The sequence below is a fragment of the Crotalus tigris genome, unplaced genomic scaffold, assembly GCF_016545835.1.
Source record: "Crotalus tigris isolate CLP2741 ecotype Arizona unplaced genomic scaffold, ASM1654583v1 scf7180000018092.420879, whole genome shotgun sequence".
NCBI classification, from domain to species: domain Eukaryota; kingdom Metazoa; phylum Chordata; class Lepidosauria; order Squamata; family Viperidae; genus Crotalus; species Crotalus tigris.
The window spans coordinates 210,001-228,822 of record NW_024096818.1 but is presented as its reverse complement, the minus strand read 5'-3'; the positions used below and the strand labels follow the sequence as shown (position 1 = coordinate 228,822).

Here is an 18,822-nt window from a genome sequence, read left to right as displayed (position 1 = left end):
TCTATATTCTATTCCATATTCTATTCTATTCCTATTCTATTCTATTCTATTCTGTATTTTTATTCTAATTCTATTCTATTCCATTCTATATCCTATTCCATATTCTATTCTATTCTAGTCTGTATTTTTATTCTAATTCTATTCTATTCTATTCCATTCTATATTCTATTCCATATTCTATTCTATTCCTATTCCTATTCTATTCTATTCTATTCTATTCTATTCTATTCTATTCTATTCTGTATTTTTATTCTAATTCTATTCTATTCCATTCTATATCCTATTCCATATTCTATTCTATTCTAGTCTGTATTTTTATTCTAATTCTATTCTATTCTATTCCATTCTATATTCTATTCCATATTCTATTCTATTCCTATTCCTATTCTATTCTATTCTATTCTATTCTATTCTATTCTATTCTATTCTGTATTTTTATTCTAATTCTATTCTATTCCATTCTATATCCTATTCCATATTCTATTCTATTCTAGTCTGTATTTTTATTCTAATTCTATTCTATTCCATTCTATATTCTATTCCATATTCTATTCTATTCCTATTCTATTCTATTCTATTCTATTCTATTCTACTCTATTCCAGTCCATATTTTCTATTCTATTCTAGTCTATTCTAGTCTAGTCTAGTCTAGTCTAGTCCAGTATGTATTTTTATTCTAATTCTATTCTATTCCATTCTATATTCCAATATCTATTCTATTCTATTCTATTCTATTCTATTCTATTTATTCTATTCTATTCTTTATTCTATTCTTCACTATCCTATTCTGTTTTCTCTCATTCTCTCTATACTTAGTATAGAAAAAACTCTGCTTGCGCAGGGGGTTGGACTAGAAGACCTCAAAGGTCCCTTCCAGCTCCTATTCTAGTCTAGTCTAGTCTAGTCTAGTCTAATCTAATCTATAATCTATTTATTCTATTTTAATTCTATTCCTATTCTTTTTCTATTCTGTTCCTATTTTATTCTTTTCATATTCTATTTTATTCTAATCAATTCTATACTCCATTCTATTTCTATTCTGTTCTATTTCTATTCTATTCTATTCCTATTCTTATTGTATTCTATTCCTATTTTATTCTTTCTCCTAGTCCATTCCGTTCCATTCTATTCTATTTTTTCCATTCCATTCCGTTCCGTTCCATTCCATTCTATTCTATTTTGTTCCAGTTTCTATTCTGTTCTATTCCCTATTTTCTATTTCTATTCCTAATTCTAATTCTATTCTATGTTCTATTCTACTCCAGTTTCTATTCTATTCTACTCTATATTCCATTCCGTTCCGTTCCATTCCATTCCATTCCATTCCATTCTATTCTATTCTATTCTATTCTATTCTATTCTATTCTATTCTATTCTATTTTCCATTCGATTCCATATTCTATTCTATTCCATTCCATTCCGTTCCATTCTATTTTCTCCATTCCATTCCACTGCATTCTATTCTGGAAAAAACAGAATTCCTTGGGTCGGGAAGGGGCAGAGGAAGAGGGGGGAGACCAAAGAGGAGCCCCAGGAGTTTCCAGGAATCCCTCTCCTTTCTCTGGCTGCTAATGGGGCCGGAAGGAGAGGGGGGGGGGGCGAGGAGGCTCCGCCCACCCTGCAGGACCCGCCCAGAGGACGACGACTTTCGTGCCCGGCCCTCCGCGGAGGGGCAGAAGCGGAGCGCGGCCCGTCGGTGGAGCCGGGAGAGCGGCGGCGGATCCCACCCACCCAGCCACCCATCAGCCGCTCCTCGGAGGAGGGTCCCAGGTGGGTCTCCGCACGGCCGCCCCTCCCCTGGGCTAGAAAACGGGCGGGGGGCGCCTGTCCCCCCCCCCCCCGCCGCCCTTGCGACTTGGGACCTGGAAGCACCGCGGGGGGTTAAGGGACCTCGGAGGTCCTCTAGTCCAGCCCCCTGCCCGAGCAGGAGAGCCTTAACGGAATCGTAGCGGGACAGAGCGGGGAGGGACCTGGGAGGCCATCTAGTCCAGCCCCCTGCTCAGACAGGAGACCCTTACCGAGTCATAGAGCGGGGAGGGACCTCGGAGGTCATCTAGTCCAGCCCCCTGCCTGAGCAGGAGAGCCTTACAGAAGCGTAGCATAACAGAGCGGGAAGGGATCTTGGAGGCCATCTAGTCCAGCCCCTCTGCTCAGGCAGGAGACCCTTACGGAATCAGAGTGGGGAGGGGCCTTGGAGGCCATCTAGTCCATCCCCCTGCTCAGACAGGAGACCCTTACAGAGTCATAGAGCTGGAAGGGACCTTGTGGTCATCTAGTCGAGCCCCCTGCGCGGGCAGGACAGTCTTAACAGAGTCATAGAGCTGGAAGGGACCTTGGTGGTCATCTAGTCCAGCCCCCTGCCTGAGCAGGAGAGCCTTACAGAATCATGGCATACTAGACTGGGGAGGGAGCTCGGAGGCCATCTAGTCCATTCCCCCTGCTCAGACAGGAGACCCTTACAGAGTCATAGAGCTGGAATGGACCTTGGAGGTCATCTAGTCCAGCCCCCTGCGCGAACAGGAGAGCCTTACAGAATCATGGCATAATAGAGTGGGGAGGGACCTCGGAGGCCATCTAGTCCATTCCCCCTGCTCAGGCAGGAGACCGTTACAGAGTCATAGAGCTGGAAGGGATCTTGGAGGTCATCTAGTCCCCTGCTGGAGCAGGAGACCCTTACGGAATCGTGGCAAGACAGAGGCCAGCTAGTCCAGCCCCCCTGCTCCAGCAGGAGACCCTTCCAGGAATTATACAAGCCAATTATTATTGATTATTTGTAAATACAAATACAAACCCGGACGACACGCTGTTTGCCAAATATTGATGGCGACACGTGAAAAAAAAAAAATAAATGAAACGTATTTTTTTTAAAAAAAGAGAGAGAGAGAGAGAGAGGGATTCAATCGAGATCGCGCGAGGCACTAACACAGTGGTTCTCAACCTATGGGTCGCGACCCCATTCGGGGTCGATCGACCATTTCACGGGGGTCGCCAAGAAAGGCTGTCCGCCATTTTTTACCCCCTTTTCCGGCGGGTGGCCCAGCTGGTGGTCGGCCTGCTCCGTCTCTGCCGCTTGCCAGCTACACCTCGGCCGGCGCAGGGGGCGGCACCATGCAGGCGCGGCGTAAGTCCTCGGCTTACGACCGGTTGTGTAGTCCTCGACTCACGACGGGTTTAGTCCTCGACTTATGACTGGTTAGGGGTCGCGGCATTAAAAAGGTTGAGAACCACTGCACTAACACCACTCCATAAAGCCTTAGTAAGGCCACACCTGGAATAGCGCAACCAATTTTGGTCGGCACACTATAAAAAAAGATGTTGAGATTCTAGGGAAAAAGTGCAGAGAAGAGCAACGAAGATGATCGGGGGACCATGAGGCTAAAAACTGGGCACAGCCAGTCTAGGGGAGAGAAGGACCAGGGGGGACACGATAGCCGATGTCTTCTGATATCTGACGGGCTGTCCCAGAGAGGAAGGGGGTCCCACCTCCTTTCCAAAGCCCCTGAAGGCAGGACAAGAAGCAACGGGTGGAAACTGATCAAGGAGAGAAGCAACCTGGAAATAAGGAGGCACTTCCCGACAGTGAGGACAGTCAACCAGCGGAACAGGAGTAGCCTTCAGACGTTGCGTGGGGGGCTTGGTGAAGAGTCTGGACAGCCACCGGTCAGACATGGTGTAGTAGGGTCTCCTGCTTGAGCAGGGGGTTGGACTAGAGGACCTCCGGGGGTCCCTTTCCGACTCTGTCCTTCTGCGATTCTGTCAGGGTCTCCTGCTTGAGCGGGGGTTGGACTAGAGGACCTCTGGGGGTCCTTCCGACTCTGTCCCCTTCTGCGATTCTGTCAGGGTCTCCTGCTTGAGCGGGGGGTTGGACTAGAGGACCTCTGGGGGTCCCTTCCGACTCTGTCCTTCTGCGATTCTGTCAGGGTCTCCTGCTTGAGCGGGGGGTTGGACTAGAGGACCTCAGGAGGTCCCTTCTGACTCTGTCCTTCTGCGATTCTGTCAGGGTCTCCTGCTTGAGCAGGGGGTTGGACTAGAGGACCTCTGGGGGTCCCTTCCGACTCTGTCCTTCTGCGATTCTGTCAGGGTCTCCTGCTTGAGCGGGGGGTTGGACTAGAGGACCTCAGGAGGTCCCTTCTGACTGTCCTTCTGTAAGGGTCTCCTGCTTGAGCAGGGGGTTGGACTAGAGGACCTCTGGGGGTCCCTTCCGACTCTGTCCTTCTGCGATTCTGTCAGGGTCTCCTGCTTGAGCGGGGGGTTGGACTAGAGGACCTCAGGAGGTCCCTTCTGACTGTCCTTCTGTAAGGGTCTCCTGCTTGAGCAGGGGGTTGGACTAGAGGACCTCTGGGGGTCCCTTCCAACTCTGTCCTTCTGCGATTCTGTCAGGGTCTCCTGCTTGAGCAGGGAGTTGGACTAGAGGACCTCGAGAGGTCCCTTCTGTCCTTCTGTAAGGGTCTCCTGCTTGAGCAGGGGGTTGGACTAGAGGACCTCCGGGGGTCCCGACTCTGTCCTCCTGTCAGGGTCTCCTGCTTGAGCAGGGGGTTGGACTAGAGGACCTCTGGGGGTCCCTTCCAACTCTGTCCTTCTGCGATTCTGTCAGGGTCTCCTGCTTGAGCAGGGAGTTGGACTAGAGGACCTCGAGAGGTCCCTTCTGTCCTTCTGTAAGGGTCTCCTGCTTGAGCAGGGGGTTGGACTAGAGGACCTCCGGGGGGTCCCTTCTGACTGTCCTTTTGTGATTCTGTCAGGGTCTCCTGATTGAGCAGGGGGTTGGACTAGAGGACCATCGGGGTCCCTTCAGACTCTGTCCTTCTGTCAAGGTCACCTGCTTGAGCAGGGGGTTGGACTAGAGGACCTCCGGGGGTCCCGACTCTGTCCTCCTGTCAGGGTCTCCTGCTTGAGCAGGGGGTTGGACTAGAGGACCTCTGGGGGTCCCTTCCGACTCTGTCCTTCTGCGATTCTGTCAGGGTCTCCTGCTTGAGCGGGGGGTTGGACTAGAGGACCTCTGGGGGTCCCTTCCGACTCTGTCCTTCTGCGATTCTGTCAGGGTCTCCTGCTTGAGCGGGGGGTTGGACTAGAGGACCTCTGGGGGTCCCTTCCGACTCTGTCCTTCTGCGATTCTGTCAGGGTCTCCTGCTTGAGCAGGGGGTTGGACTAGAGGACCTCTGGGGGTCCCTTCCGACTCTGTCCTTCTGCGATTCTGTCAGGGTCTCCTGCTTGAGCGGGGGGTTGGACTAGAGGACCTCAGGAGGTCCCTTCTGACTGTCCTTCTGTAAGGGTCTCCTGCTTGAGCAGGGGGTTGGACTAGAGGACCTCTGGGGGTCCCTTCCGACTCTGTCCTTCTGCGATTCTGTCAGGGTCTCCTGCTTGAGCGGGGGGTTGGACTAGAGGACCTCAGGAGGTCCCTTCTGACTGTCCTTCTGTAAGGGTCTCCTGCTTGAGCAGGGGGTTGGACTAGAGGACCTCTGGGGGTCCCTTCCAACTCTGTCCTTCTGCGATTCTGTCAGGGTCTCCTGCTTGAGCAGGGAGTTGGACTAGAGGACCTCGAGAGGTCCCTTCTGTCCTTCTGTAAGGGTCTCCTGCTTGAGCAGGGGGTTGGACTAGAGGACCTCCGGGGGTCCCGACTCTGTCCTCCTGTCAGGGTCTCCTGCTTGAGCAGGGGGTTGGACTAGAGGACCTCTGGGGGTCCCTTCCAACTCTGTCCTTCTGCGATTCTGTCAGGGTCTCCTGCTTGAGCAGGGAGTTGGACTAGAGGACCTCGAGAGGTCCCTTCTGTCCTTCTGTAAGGGTCTCCTGCTTGAGCAGGGGGTTGGACTAGAGGACCTCCGGGGGGGTCCCTTCTGACTGTCCTTTTGTGATTCTGTCAGGGTCTCCTGATTGAGCAGGGGGTTGGACTAGAGGACCATCGGGGTCCCTTCAGACTCTGTCCTTCTGTCAAGGTCACCTGCTTGAGCAGGGGGTTGGACTAGAGGACCTCCGGGGGTCCCGACTCTGTCCTCCTGTCAGGGTCTCCTGCTTGAGCAGGGGGTTGGACTAGAGGACCTCCGGGGTTCCCTTCCGACTCTGTCCTTTTGCGATTCTGTAAGGGTCTCCTGCTTGAGCAGGGGGTTGGACTAGAAGACCTCAGGAGGTCCCTTCTGTCCTTCTGTAAGGGTCTCCTGGTTGAGCAGGGGGTTGGACTAGAGGACCTCCAGGGGTCCCTTCCGACTGGCTTTCGATTGATTGGTTGAGGCAGGCTGGACCTGCAGTGGGATCGTCTGAAGGCTCGGGGGGGGGGAACATGTTTGGGGATCCATTCCCGCTTTTCCCGAAGCCCCCAAAGTGCGTGGGGAGGGGGGAGAGGGATCAGGGTGAGTCTGCCTCAAGATCTGTGGGGGGGGTGCTTTTAACCCCCCCCCCCCCCGCTCTCCAATTCCTGCCTGTGACTTCTGGAGGAAGGGGCGCTCCTGTCAATCTCCTGCAGCTGATTCTGTTTGCTTTTCCTGCAGGCAGCTCGAGATTTCTCCCCCCCCCCCCGGAATCTTCTGGAAATGGCTGGAAACATCCAACGTAATGAAGGTAATGTCTTTGGGCTCCTGGCGGCGGGGTTGGCTGGGATTGGCCGACGCTCTCCTGGCTGGTCGGGAAACCATCCGTAATGGCTGCACGCTGTTGACCAGGATCCACTTCTTCTCTCCTCTCTCCTCCCCCTCGATTGGGTGGCAGAGCCTGAGCGGAGGATCGTCCTGGTGGGTAAAACCGGGAACGGGAAAAGCGCGACGGGAAACGCCATCCTGGGAAGCAAAGCCTTTTACGCGGCGGCGTCGCCGAGGTCCGTCACTGTGCATTGCACAAAGAAGGAGACGTCGTTGAACGGCCGTAAGATTGTGGTGGTCGACACGCCGGGCTTTTTCGACACCAAGGTTCCGCTGCACGAAACGGCGGAGGAAGTGAAGAAGTGTGTGGAGTTGTGCGCCCCGGGCCCGCACGTCATCGTGCAGGTGATTCGTCCAGGCCGCTTCTCCCAGGAGGAGAAGGACGTGGCTGAGCTGATCAAGGAGATCTTCAGCCTCAAGGCCAAGCATTACATGATCCTCTTGTTCTCCCGGAAAGAGGACCTGGAAGAGAAAACTCTGGAGCAATTCCTGTCCGAGGATGATTCCTCTCTTCGGGATCAAGTCTCCGAATGCGGGTTCCGGATCCTGGCTTTCAACAACAAGGCCGAAGGGAAAGAACGCGAGGCCCAGGTGGCCCAGCTGATGCGCATGATTGATGAGCTGGTGTTCGTGAACCGCGAAGCTCCGTGTTACACGGAAGACATGATGAAGAAAGATGAAGAAGAGTATAAGAAAAAGAAGAAACGCTGGTGTTCTCTTCTCTAACAGACACCCCAAAACCTTTCGACTTGATCCTCTGCTCCAAGGAGGCAGCTCTCCCACAGGCCACAACCCTGCATTTCCCCCTTTTCTTCCGTTCTAATCCAGCTCTCGCCGGGAGACCTCCGAAGAACCCGAGTCGTGGCGGAATCACCCCAAGCCACTTCCTTCTCCCGAGAAGCCGATTTCTCCCCCCAGGATGACGGACTTTCTTCAATAACCAGCCCCCACACCCGTATCTGCTGCCTCCACAGCCTCATTCTCTACCAGCTTGGACCCCTTGGAAAGACACTCTCTTTCGGGCTTCCCGTCTCTCAATCCTTCGAGGGAGACCAGGCCAGGAAACCACCAACACAAGAAATATTAGAACGCGACTTTCTTGGTATAAATGACAGTAACATCTGCCCTTTACTTCCGCCGGCACCAAAGAACATCAAGGCAAGTCAGCCTTGAGCTTCTTTCTCACCCGTTCCTGTTTTCCTGAGCTGAATTCATGTTTTCCTAACAGCCGCTACATGGTTTCTTTGGGACTTCCCCATCTGTCAATCCTTCAAGGCCGAGAAACCACCAACACAAGAAGTAGTAGATTTTGTCAGTACCGATTACAGTAGCAGAATCTTGAAAGCGTCTCCCCTTCGCTCCCACGGGCACCAAGGCGCATCAAGGCAGGGCAGCCTTGAAGTTCTTGCTCACCCATTCCTGTTTTCCCGGGGTGAATTCATGTTTTCCCAACAGCTGCCACCTGTTTCCTGCAAGGCCGTCTCTATACTCTTCCACGCTGCTTTCCGGAGGCGAGTGTGGATGCGCGAGGGAGGTCCTGTGTGTTCTTCTTATGAAAACCTTATTAAATCTCCTGACTTAGGAATGAAGGCCGTGTGTTTTGTAACTTTCTCTGTAAGAAAGTTATTTTGTACCTGATTGGTAGAATAAGAAGCATACTAATAAGAGACAGTATATATATATTGAGCCATTGAGATAGAAAAACGCCCACACAGCATGAATAAACGAGATGATACCTCCCGCCTACCAGCCATTTGGAAACCCGCCCTTATTGGTAAACGAGTCCCTAACACAAAGAATGACACCAGACCCACACTCACGAAAACCACACAGGATGTCACCACCACACATCCACGCAAAAAGCAAACCCAGACCCACACCGATGATGAGGCACAACCACAAACCAGAAGCCAGACCACAGCTGCACCATTAGCCACTTTAAACCCCTCCAATCCATACATGAAGCAAACTGACACCCACCATGAAGATGAGGCATGACCACAAACAGGAAGCCAAACAACAGCAACGCAGCTCACCATCTTACAACTCCCTGCAAGTCAGACTAACTTGAGCACAACAAAGCCCCCACCCAAACAGAACACTGCCCCATCCAATCAGAGCACAGCCAATCCCCCATCCAATCAGAGCACAGCCAAGCTCCTAACCAATCAGAACACACCTCCACCCAATCAGAACACAGCCAAGCTCTCACCCAATCAGTTCATACCCCCACTGGCAGTTAAAAGGAAGAAACAGCTACAATCACACATTGCTCCTAGAAGCACGAAGCCGAAAACACCAGCCTGAAGATGACGAATGAGATTTCGTCGAAACGTCGCCAAGACACTTCCAATTTGACGCCCAGCTCCTAGATCTCGTCACGGGTCCTAACAGCGTCTCACCTATAGATGATCTCCCCCATTGACTAGAATGTACCCTGACAATGTTGGCAGCTGCCAACGAAAGCTTGGTATTTTATTGAATTTAAACTTTTATAGTTTTGTAATTTTCCTGGTGCTCATGCTTTTTAGCTATTTGAAATGAATATTGGCTGAAATATTGGCTGAAATAGTTGGAGACGTGTGTTAGTACTATCTTTTATGTAACTGAATTACGGTAACTCCACCGCCGTAATTGTAACATTAGAAAATTAATAAAAAGTTAAAAGAAAAAAGAAAAAGAATTGCATTTGCCTAGTGCGGGGAAACAGGAAGTCCCGGAAGGAGAGAGGACACATTTGACGGCGTAATATTGGATCTAGATGGAAGAAGTTAATATATACCCCTGAATCACTAACGGGCCCAGACAACACATTGTCTACTAAATACTTGACTGTCAAACTAGAAAGTGAATAAAATATTTATAAAAACAAAACAAAAAAAACCCCCTCCTTTGAAAGATGGGGAGCAAATGAGTGCCATCTAGCCCCCCCCCTGTGATGTTTGAGACCCCCAATCTCAGCTAGTTGCAAGGCCCAACTGAGCCGAGGGCCCCAGGAACCTTCTGGGGCCACCCACAGCTCTTTTGGGGTCCCCGATCCTAGTGGGCTTTGAATCCCCCCATACAGGTCTGTCTCTGGGGGTAAGAACCAAAGTGTGTATGTGGGGGGGGGTGAGCCAGCTCCGAGAAGACCCCCCGCCATCAGTATTAATGCCACTCTACAATGCTTTGGTAAGGCCACGCTTGGAATACGGCATCCAGTTTTGGTCACCACGATGTCAGAAAGATGTTGAGACTCTAGAAAGAGTACAGAGAAGAGCAACAAAGATGATTAGAGGACTGGAGGCTAAAACATATAAGGAACGGTTGCGAGAATTGGGTATGTCTAGTTTAACGAAGAGAAGGACGAGGGGGGACATGATAGCAGTATTCCAATATCTCAGGGGCTGCCCCAAAGAAGAGGGAGTCAAGCCGTTCTCCAAAGCCCCTGAAGGCAGGACAAGAAGCAACGGGTGGAAACTAACCAAGGAGAGAAGCAACCTAGAACTAAGGAGAAACTTCCTGACAGTGAGAACAATTAACCAGTGGAACTGCCTGCCTCCAGAAGCGGTAAATGCTCCAACACTGGAAGTTTTGAAGAAGAGACTGGACAGCCGTTTGTCCGAAATGGTGTGGGGTTTCCTGCCTGAGCAGGGGGTTGGACTAGATGACCTCCAAGGTCCCTTCCAACTTTACTACTATTATTATTATTATTATTGATCATCGCACAGTCAGCCAGATGTTCAGACTGGATTTGGCATTTTGTCTACCTATGGAGTCCTTACCCAGGACCTGGGATAGGCAGATGTGGATGTTTGATGGTATTACAGGTATCGTCGCAGGATGGAAGCAGTTCCTAATAAGGCCGCCTTTATTATTATTATTATTATTATTATTATTATTATTATTATTATTATACTTGGCCAGGCCAGCAGCATCGCCTAGCGGTTGGTGCATATGGTGACCGTGTCCGTTATCCGTGGCCAGTCACCGAGGGGGGGGCTTCAGATAGGTCCCCCCCAGCCCCAGGCGCATCAGACTTCTGGGCCACAGGGTCCCCTCTGATGAGATACTGGCAGAGTCTCTTGAGGACTACTGACTTGGATCTGCAGAACGTTGGGGCCAGAGACCTCCCCCTCCCTCCAAACAGGAACAGAAGGGGACCCTAGAGGTCTTCTAGCCCAGCCCCCGGCTCAGGCAGGAGACCCTCCCCTCTTTCAGACAAATGGCTGTCCGATCTCTTCTTAAAGTCCTCCGGTGATAGCGCACCCACAGCTTCTGGTGGCAGGCCGTTCCACGGATTCCTGACCGAAAGGGGGCCCCCAAATCATCCGGTCACAACCTATTCCACAACGTTCTCTAAGAACGGGAGGTTGGGAGCGGGAGGGGAAAAAAAACCGGCAATGTTCCTTGGTGCTGGTTGGTGGGGGGGGGGGCAGACCAGGGCTTATTAAACAGCCCCTGTCCCGCCAGAATGCACTTTTGCAGAAGCCACATGACCGACGGACTCTGGAGTGTACTTTAGGGCGGTGGAAAAGAAGGAGATAAAACAGGTGGGAAACCTTTGGCGTTAACTGTCACGCGATGCAAAGATTAGGAGAAAAGACAAAGGAGAGTCTGGACCATGACCCCTCCCTCTCCTGCTGGGCCCACGCGAAGCAGTTCCGAGAAATCACAAGGTTTAATGTTTTAAGGAGCAGTCGGAAATCAGCATGCACTCGTACACACGCACAGAGAGAGAGAGAGAAAGAGAGAGAGAGAGAGAGGGAAATATTTTGGGGGATATTAAAAAGGCAGAATATTATATCCCCCCCCCCAAGGAGTAATGGAAAATCTTAGGCAGAAACCACTCCACTCCGCTCCAAGTATCTCCGCCGCCCCCCCCCCCCCAGCAGAAACCAGGTCTGTAGAAATGCAGATGTGATCATCCTTTCAGAAAGACCGGGAGCCAGGAAGCTTGGAGCTGATGGGATTAGAACGACCAAGATCCCTAGAACCAACAACCCCTCGCACCCCCCCCCAAAAAAAAACCCAACACGGGAAGTCAGCCATCAGCCCCCAGCCCCAGGGAAGCAGGATTATGGCCTTTGGGACATCATAGGATTAACCCAGAACCGTCAGAACACCAAAAGGGGGCACACTCAAAAGCCCTCGGGTCAAGGTTCACGTCACAGGAACAGGAAACAACTCCAAACACAAAAAAGCCCAAAAAGGTATTTTAAAAAAACCCACCCCTCCCGGCTACATGTGGACAGTTTTTTTTTTTTTTTTTTCCCAGAGCCATCTTTGTGTCTGGCTCTGCTTTTTTAATAAATGTCAAACCTTCTTTCTAAAGCGGTCTCCATTTTGTTTATTCCCAGCTTGGATTGGACCGATGAAGATTTTTTCTTTCTTTCTTTCAACAGAAACGAACGTGAAACCGAGGAACTGATGAGAGAGGGAGAGGCCCGCCTTGTCCCTGTGGCGCCCAGATTGAACCCGGACAAGGTCTCAGGTGCATTTTATGGCCCTGTTTATTATACCTGGGATGCAGCATGAGCTCATTTGAAGGTTCAAACTTTCCTTCCGGGAAGGTCCCGGAGCTCTTCTAGGGCTGGTGGGGCTGGTGGACAATGACCTAGGCCTTGGACCCCTCCCTCCCCCGCTGGCCACACGCCAACCAATTCTGGAGAAATCGCAAGGTTTAATGTTTGAGAAGCAACCCAAAGTGAAACCGAGGCACAGTAAATAGGTGGAAACGTGATCTATGCCTCGGTTATATACAGAGGTTCACATAACTGGATTGGATCCCTTTTTCCTTCCTATCTTCCCAGGAGCCTCGGAGAAGAAGGCCACCCTGAATAAGGAAGAGGGCCAAACCTGGCATTTGGGGGGGGCTGGGGGGCCAAAAGGGCAGCTTCTCGGAGGCCGACTGGATGCCAGTTCAAAGGAAGACCTGCACTGCTGGATGGGTCCCTCCAACTTCTCAAGTGGAAAATAAAAAATAACAGAATGAAAATGGCTTTGATTTAAAACAGTGGTTCTCAACCTGTGGGTCGCGACCCCATTTGGGGTCGAACGACCATTTCACGGGGGTCGCCAAACAACGCGATCCGCCATTTTTTTCTCAGCCGGCGCAGGGAGCGGCGCCGCGCATGCGCGCCATGCAGGGGGCGGCACCGTGCATGCGCGCCGTGCAGGGGGCAGCCCCGCGCATGCGCGCTGTGCAGGGGCGCCGCCGCGCATGCGTGCTGCGCAGGGGGCGGCACCGCGCATGCGCGCCGCCTGCTTATGACCGGGGTCGCCGGTCTAAAAAGATTGAGAACCACTGATTTAAAAGAAAAGGAAAAATGAATACACTAATGTTTACACTTCTGACAATAATTTACTAAATGTGTGCATTATATAAAATATATGTAATACAGAATGACATACTGTATATGTGGTTAACACCAATTTCCTAGTAAGATCTACCCTAATACCAGGTTCCCCTCGGTGTTTTCATTAATAAACACACTTCGTATCCTTCTGGGTAAATGTTGCATGCAATCTTTTGATTCAAGGACTGCATCATAAAAGGAGCAGACAGCATGAAAGGACTTTGCTTCTGGGATCGGGGTAGGGACACTGAGCCACAGGTGATCTGGATTCAAACCACAAGAGAGCCAGGTCCTGCCTCCCACACATGGCAGGTTCTGACCTCTGGAGTCCTAGTGGACGATCCCTTCACTGTTTAATTTTACCTCAGGATATTCCTGTATTCCTGACTGTCTTGTCTGTTCAAGCATGAGGCGATCTGCGCTGGGATTGCTTGAAGCAAATGTGAAGGGGGCGTCCCCCTTTCTTCCCCCCTTTTTTCTTCTCTGTCTTCTGCCTGCTGTTTAATTTTACCTCAGGATGTTCCTGTGTTCCTGACTGTCTTGTCTGCTCAAACATGAGGCGATCTGCGCTGGGATTGGTTGAAGCAAGTGTGAAAGAGGCGACCCCCTTTCTTCCCGCCTTTTTTTCTTCTCTGTCTTCTGCCTGCTGTTTAATTTTACCTCAGGATGTTCCTGTGTTCCTGACTGTCTTGTCTGCTCAAACATGAGGCGATCTGCGCTGGGATTGGTTGAAGCAAGTGTGAAGGAGGTGTCCCCCTTTCTTTCCGCCTTTTTTCTTATCTGTCTTCTACCTGCTGATTAATTTTACCTCAGGATGTTTCTGAATGTCTGAATGCCTTGTCTGCTCATCCATGAGGCGATCTACCAGTATCTATCTGTCTCTGCTTGCCTGCCTGCCTGCCTGCCTGCCTGCCTGCCTGCCTGCCTATCTATCTATCTATCTATCTATCTATCTATCTATCTATCTATCTATCTATCTATCTATCTATCTATCTATCTATCAGTATCTATCTACCAGTATCTACCTACTTACCTACCTGTCTGTCTACCTCTGTCTTTCTATCTATCTACGTATCTATCTACCTACCTACCTACCTATCTATCGTTTATCGGTATCTGTCTGCTTATCTATCTATCTATCTATCTATCTATCTATCTATCTATCTATCTATCTCTTTCTATGTATCTATCTACCAGTATCTACCTACCTACCTGTCTATCTGTCTTTCTATCTACCAGTATCTATCTACCTACCTACCTTCCTATCTATCGTCTATCGGTATCTGCCTGCCTGCCTGCCTGCCTGCCTGCCTGCCTGCCTGCCTGCCTGCCTGCCTGCCTGCCTGCCTGCCCTATCTATCTATCTATCTATCTATCTATCTATCTATCTATCTATCTATCTATCTATCTATCTATCTATCTATCTATCTATCTATCTATCTATCTATGCCTCCAGGGTTGCTTCCAGCCCTGTCATCCTATGATTCTGAAAGAATCTCCTGCCCGAGCAAGGGGTCTGGACTGGATGACCTCCAGGGTCCCTTCCCACACTTGTCATTCAATTCTGTTCTCTCAGCCAGGGCAGGAGACCCCCACCCCACCCCCCACCCCCAGATTTCGGCTGCGACTTTTTTCCGAGGAGGGGGTCTTCCGAGGAGAAGAAAGTTGGGGCTAGGGGAGGGGGGTCTCTGACCGGTGATGGGGTGGGGGCGCCCCTTGTAACGAGCGGGGAGAAAGCCACTGCAACCCCTAACGCTATGTGTCTGTGCGTCTTTCTGTGTCTGTGTGTGTGTTGTATATCTGTGTGGTGTGTGTGTTTTGTGTGGTGTGTGTGTGTGTTTTGTGTGTTGTGTGAGTGTTGTGTGAGTGTTGTGTGAATGTGTGGTAGTGTGTGGTGTGTGTGTTGTGTGTGTGTTTTGTGTGTGGTGTGTGTCTTTGTGTGTGGTGTGTGTGGTGTCGGTATGTTTGTGTATAAACTGAGAAAATTCTCCTCTGGCTTTTATTTAAGCCGAATGGATAAGGCGACAGAATCAATGTGTGTGTTGTGTGTGTGGTGTGTGGTGTGTGGTGTGTATGTTTGTGTGTTGTGCGTATGTTGTGTTGTGTGTGTATTGTATGTGTGTGTGGTGTGTAGGGTGTGTGTGTTGTGCGGTGTGTGTATGGTGTGTGTGTGTGTGTGTGTGTGTGTGTGTGTGTGTAAACTGAGGAAATTCTCCACTGGCTTTTATCCAAGCTGAATGGTGTGTGCGTTGTGTGTGTAGTGTGTGGTGTGTGTGTTTGTGTGGTCTGTGTGGTGTGTGTTTGTGTGGTGTGTGTGGTGTCTGTGGTGTGTGTTTGTGTGGTGTGTGTGGTGTGTGTGGTGTGTGTGTTGTGCGGTGTGTGTGTGTGTGTGTGTGTAAACTGAGGACATTCTCCTCTGGCTTTTAGAAACGGAGCCCTCCCGTTTGTCGGCACTTTCGCTTACTTTCACTTTCCCTCTCCTTGGGATGGGGGAGGGAGGGAGGGGCGTTCCCCGGCCAAGCCCTCCCTCCCTCCCTCCCTCGCCCCCGCCCGCCCGCTCGGGCCAAAGGCAGCGGGCCATCTCCGCGGCCGGAGCAGCTGCTGATCCCTTCCAGGCGGCGGGGAGATCCAGAGAGAGACATCGATCGCGCGCACCTTTTCCCCGCACCAGCGGCAGCAGCAGCAGCAGCGCAGGTGGAGAGGGGGCCGGAGGAGTCCCCAGGGGGTCTTCGGGGTGGAGGGGGGAGGCGGCGTGGGGGCCAGGGGAGGCGCCCGGGGGGTCCTTCCTCACCAGCGCAGGTGGGGAGGAGGGCGGAGGAGGCCCCAGGGGGGTCTTCGGTGGGGAGAAGGGAGGGGGTCCGCCCAGGGAGAGGCGCAGGTGGGGAGGGGGCGTAGAGGATCCTCCGGGGGTCCTTCCAGAGCAGCGCAGGTGGGGAGGGGGGCAGCGGAGGAGGCCCCGGGGAGGGTCTTCGGTGGGGAGGGGGAGAAGGGGGGTCCGCCCAGGGAGAGGCGCAGGTGGGGAGGGGGGTGGAGGATCCTCCGGGGGTCCTCTTCCTTTTCCCCTTCTCAGGGCTCCGCAGAGACCCCCTCCAGCCCCCCTCCCTTTGCCTCTGCCCCATCCCCCATCTCCCTGGGTAGGGGAGGGGGAACAGGGGGCGCCCCCCTCCCCAAATCAGGGGGTCCGTGTGGGGCGGTCCGAGCAAAGGACACCGGCCCGAACTTGCAACCCCCCCCCGACCCCCCTCCCCGGGTCACGAGGGGGCGGGAGGTGGAAGTGCCCCCCCTTTACGGGGTGATGCCGCTTTTCAGTGGGGGGCCTCTGCTTCGGGTCTCTTTGGGACCCCCCAAAAGTCCCCTGGGAGAAACCTCCTTGTGGGGGGCAAGGGGGGGTCAGGCGTTGCTAGAAAAAAAGGGCAGGAGGGGAGGGGCGGCCCTCCCGTTCCTCTCCCCCCCCCTTTGTTCAGACGTGCCCCCCCAGTTCTCCCTCGCTTTATGAAGGTTGGGGGTCCCCCCATCTTCTCTCTTCTTCCCCCCCCCACAGACTCTGGAAGCCCCCAAGCTCTCAACCGCTGGGAATCATGGACCAGGCAACGTGGCAGCCCGCCAGGGTAAGGTCTCTTGCAAGATTGTGTGTGTGTGTGTTTGTGTGTGCGTGCGCCCGTCAATGTTTCTGGGGGGGGAAGGGGAGGTGTTCTGCTTCTGTGGGGCAGGATCGGGGGCCCGGACAAGCATCCAGGGGCCGCTTTGGACCCCCATTTGCCCCCCCAAAAAAAACCAGTGCTATCTGCTTCTTGTAAGGATAGGAGGGGGCGAGGGGGATTCCACTCCTGAATTTTGCAATGTGCAACGCCCCCCAAGCCCCCTCCCACATTCCCCCCCTTGCTTGGTCCGCTCTCAGCCCTCCCCCCTTTAGCTAGGGGGGTGGGTGGGTGGGGGCTCCAGAGCAGCTTCAGAGCCATGCCTTAAATAGGGTGGGGGCTCCAGACCAGTTTCTGAGCCATGCCTTAAATAGGGTGGGGGCTCCAGACCAGCTTTGGAGCGATAGCTTAAATGGGGTGGGGGGCTCCAGAGTGGCTTCTGAGCGATGCCTTAAATAGGGTGGGGGCTCCAGACCACCTTCTGAGCGATGCCTTAAATGGGGTGGGGGCTCCAGAATAGCTTCTGAATGATGCCTTAAATGGGGTGGGGGGCTCCAGACCAGCTTTGGAGTGATGCCTTAAATGGGGTGGGGGCTCCAGAATAGCTTCTGAGCGATGCCTTAAATAGGGTGGGGGCTCCAGAGTAGCTTTGGAGTGATACCTTAAATGGGCTGGGGGCTCCAGAATAGCTTCTGAGCGATGCCTTAAATAGGGTGGGGGCTCCAGACCAGCTTTGGAGCGATAGCTTAAATGGGGTGGGGGGCTCCAGAGTGGCTTCTGAGCGATGCCTTAAATAGGGTGGGGGCTCCAGACCACCTTCTGAGCGATGCCTTAAATGGGGTGGGGGCTCCAGAATAGCTTCTGAATGATGCCTTAAATGGGGTGGGGGGCTCCAGACCAGCTTTGGAGTGATGCCTTAAATGGGGTGGGGGCTCCTTTGTGAGTGATGCCTGGGGGGCTCCAGACCAGCTTTGGAGTGATGCCTTAAATGGGGTGGGGGCTCCAGAATAGCTTCTGAGCGATGCCTTAAATAGGGTGGGGGCTCCAGAGTAGCTTTGGAGTGATACCTTAAATGGGCTGGGGGCTCCAGAATAGCTTCTGAGCGATGCCTTAAATGGGGTGGGGGCTCCAGACCAGCTTTGGAGCGATAGCTTAAATGGGGTGGGGGGCTCCAGAGTGTCTTCTGAGTGATGCCTTAAATAGGGTGGGGGCTCCAGACCACCTTCTGAGCGATGCCTTAAATGGGGTGGGGGCTCCAGAATAGCTTCTGAATGATGCCTTAAATAGCGTGGGGGGCTCCAGAATAGCTTCTGAATGATGCCTTAAATGGGGTGGGGGGCTCCAGACCAGCTTCTGAGCGATGCCTTAAATAGGGTGGGGGCTCCAGAGTAGCTTTGGAGTGATACCTTAAATGGGGTCGGGGCTCCAGACCAGCTTCAGAGCCATGCCTTAAATGGGGTGGGGGCTCCAGACCAGCTTTGGAGCGATAGCTTAAATGGGGTGTGGGGCTCCAGAGTGGCTTCTGAGCGATGCCTTAAATAGGGTGGGGGCTCCAGAGCAACTTTGGAGCGATGCCTTAAATGGGGTGGGGGCTCCAGAATAGCTTCTGAGCAATGCCTTAAGTGGGGTGGGGGCTCCAGAATAGCTTCTGAGCGATGCCTTAAATGGGGTGGGGGCTCCAGACCACCTTCTGAGCGATGCCTTAAATGGGGTGGGGGGCTCCAGACCAGCTTTTGAGCGATACCTTAAATGGGGTGGGGGCTCCAGAATAGCTTCTGAATGATGCTTTAAATGGGGTGGAGGGGTCCAGACCAGCTTTTGAGCGATAGCTTAAATGGGATGGGGGCTCCAGAATAGCTTCTGAGCCATGCCTTAAATGGGATGGGGGCTCCAGAATAGCTTCTGAGCCATGCCATAAATGGAGTGGGGGCTCCAGAGCAGCTTTGAAGCGATGCCTTAAATGGGATGGGGGCTCCAGACCACCTTCTGAGCGATGCCTTAAATGGGGTGGGGGAGTCCAGACCAGCTTCTGAGCGATGCCTTAAATGGGGTGGGGGCTCCAGACCACCTTCTGAGCGATGCCTTAAATGGGGTGGGGGCTCCAGACCACCTTCTGAACGATGCCTTAAATGGGGTTGGGGGCTCCAGACCACCTTCGGAGCGATGCCTTAAATGGGGTGGGGGCTTCAGACCAGCTTTTGAGCGATACCTTAAATGGGG

General features: G+C 52.4%; 2 protein-coding genes across 2 annotated transcripts in view; both read left to right on the top strand.

Annotated features, from left to right (window-relative positions):
- The first annotated feature begins 1,643 nt into the window (after positions 1–1,643).
- Positions 1,644–8,215, top strand: LOC120309904 (GTPase IMAP family member 4-like). Its single transcript, XM_039347596.1, has 3 exons — positions 1,644–1,770; positions 6,480–6,549; positions 6,697–8,215. Exons 2-3 carry the CDS (start codon positions 6,522–6,524, stop codon positions 7,350–7,352), a joined length of 684 nt encoding a protein of 227 aa, XP_039203530.1. The 5' UTR covers positions 1,644–1,770; positions 6,480–6,521; the 3' UTR covers positions 7,353–8,215.
- Positions 8,216–15,502: 7,287 nt separating this feature from the next.
- LOC120309903 (GTPase IMAP family member 1-like) overlaps positions 15,503–18,822 on the top strand; it is a 6,433-nt gene continuing 3,113 nt past the window's right edge. Inside the window, exons 1-2 of the mRNA XM_039347595.1 lie at positions 15,503–15,658; positions 16,506–16,572. Coding sequence (XP_039203529.1) covers positions 16,543–16,572 — 30 coding nt within the window. The 5' untranslated portion in view covers positions 15,503–15,658; positions 16,506–16,542. The remainder of the gene's footprint in view (positions 15,659–16,505; positions 16,573–18,822) is intronic.

What these genes read in the sequence shown, in the direction of transcription:
- LOC120309904 (XM_039347596.1), top strand. Translation starts at nt 6,522, where the DNA reads ATGGCTGGAAACATCCAACGTAATGAAG. An exon ending in AAACATCCAACGTAATGAAG is followed by an intron (nt 6,550 to 6,696) that starts GTAATGTCTTTG and finishes ATTGGGTGGCAG; the next exon opens with AGCCTGAGCGGAGGATCGTC.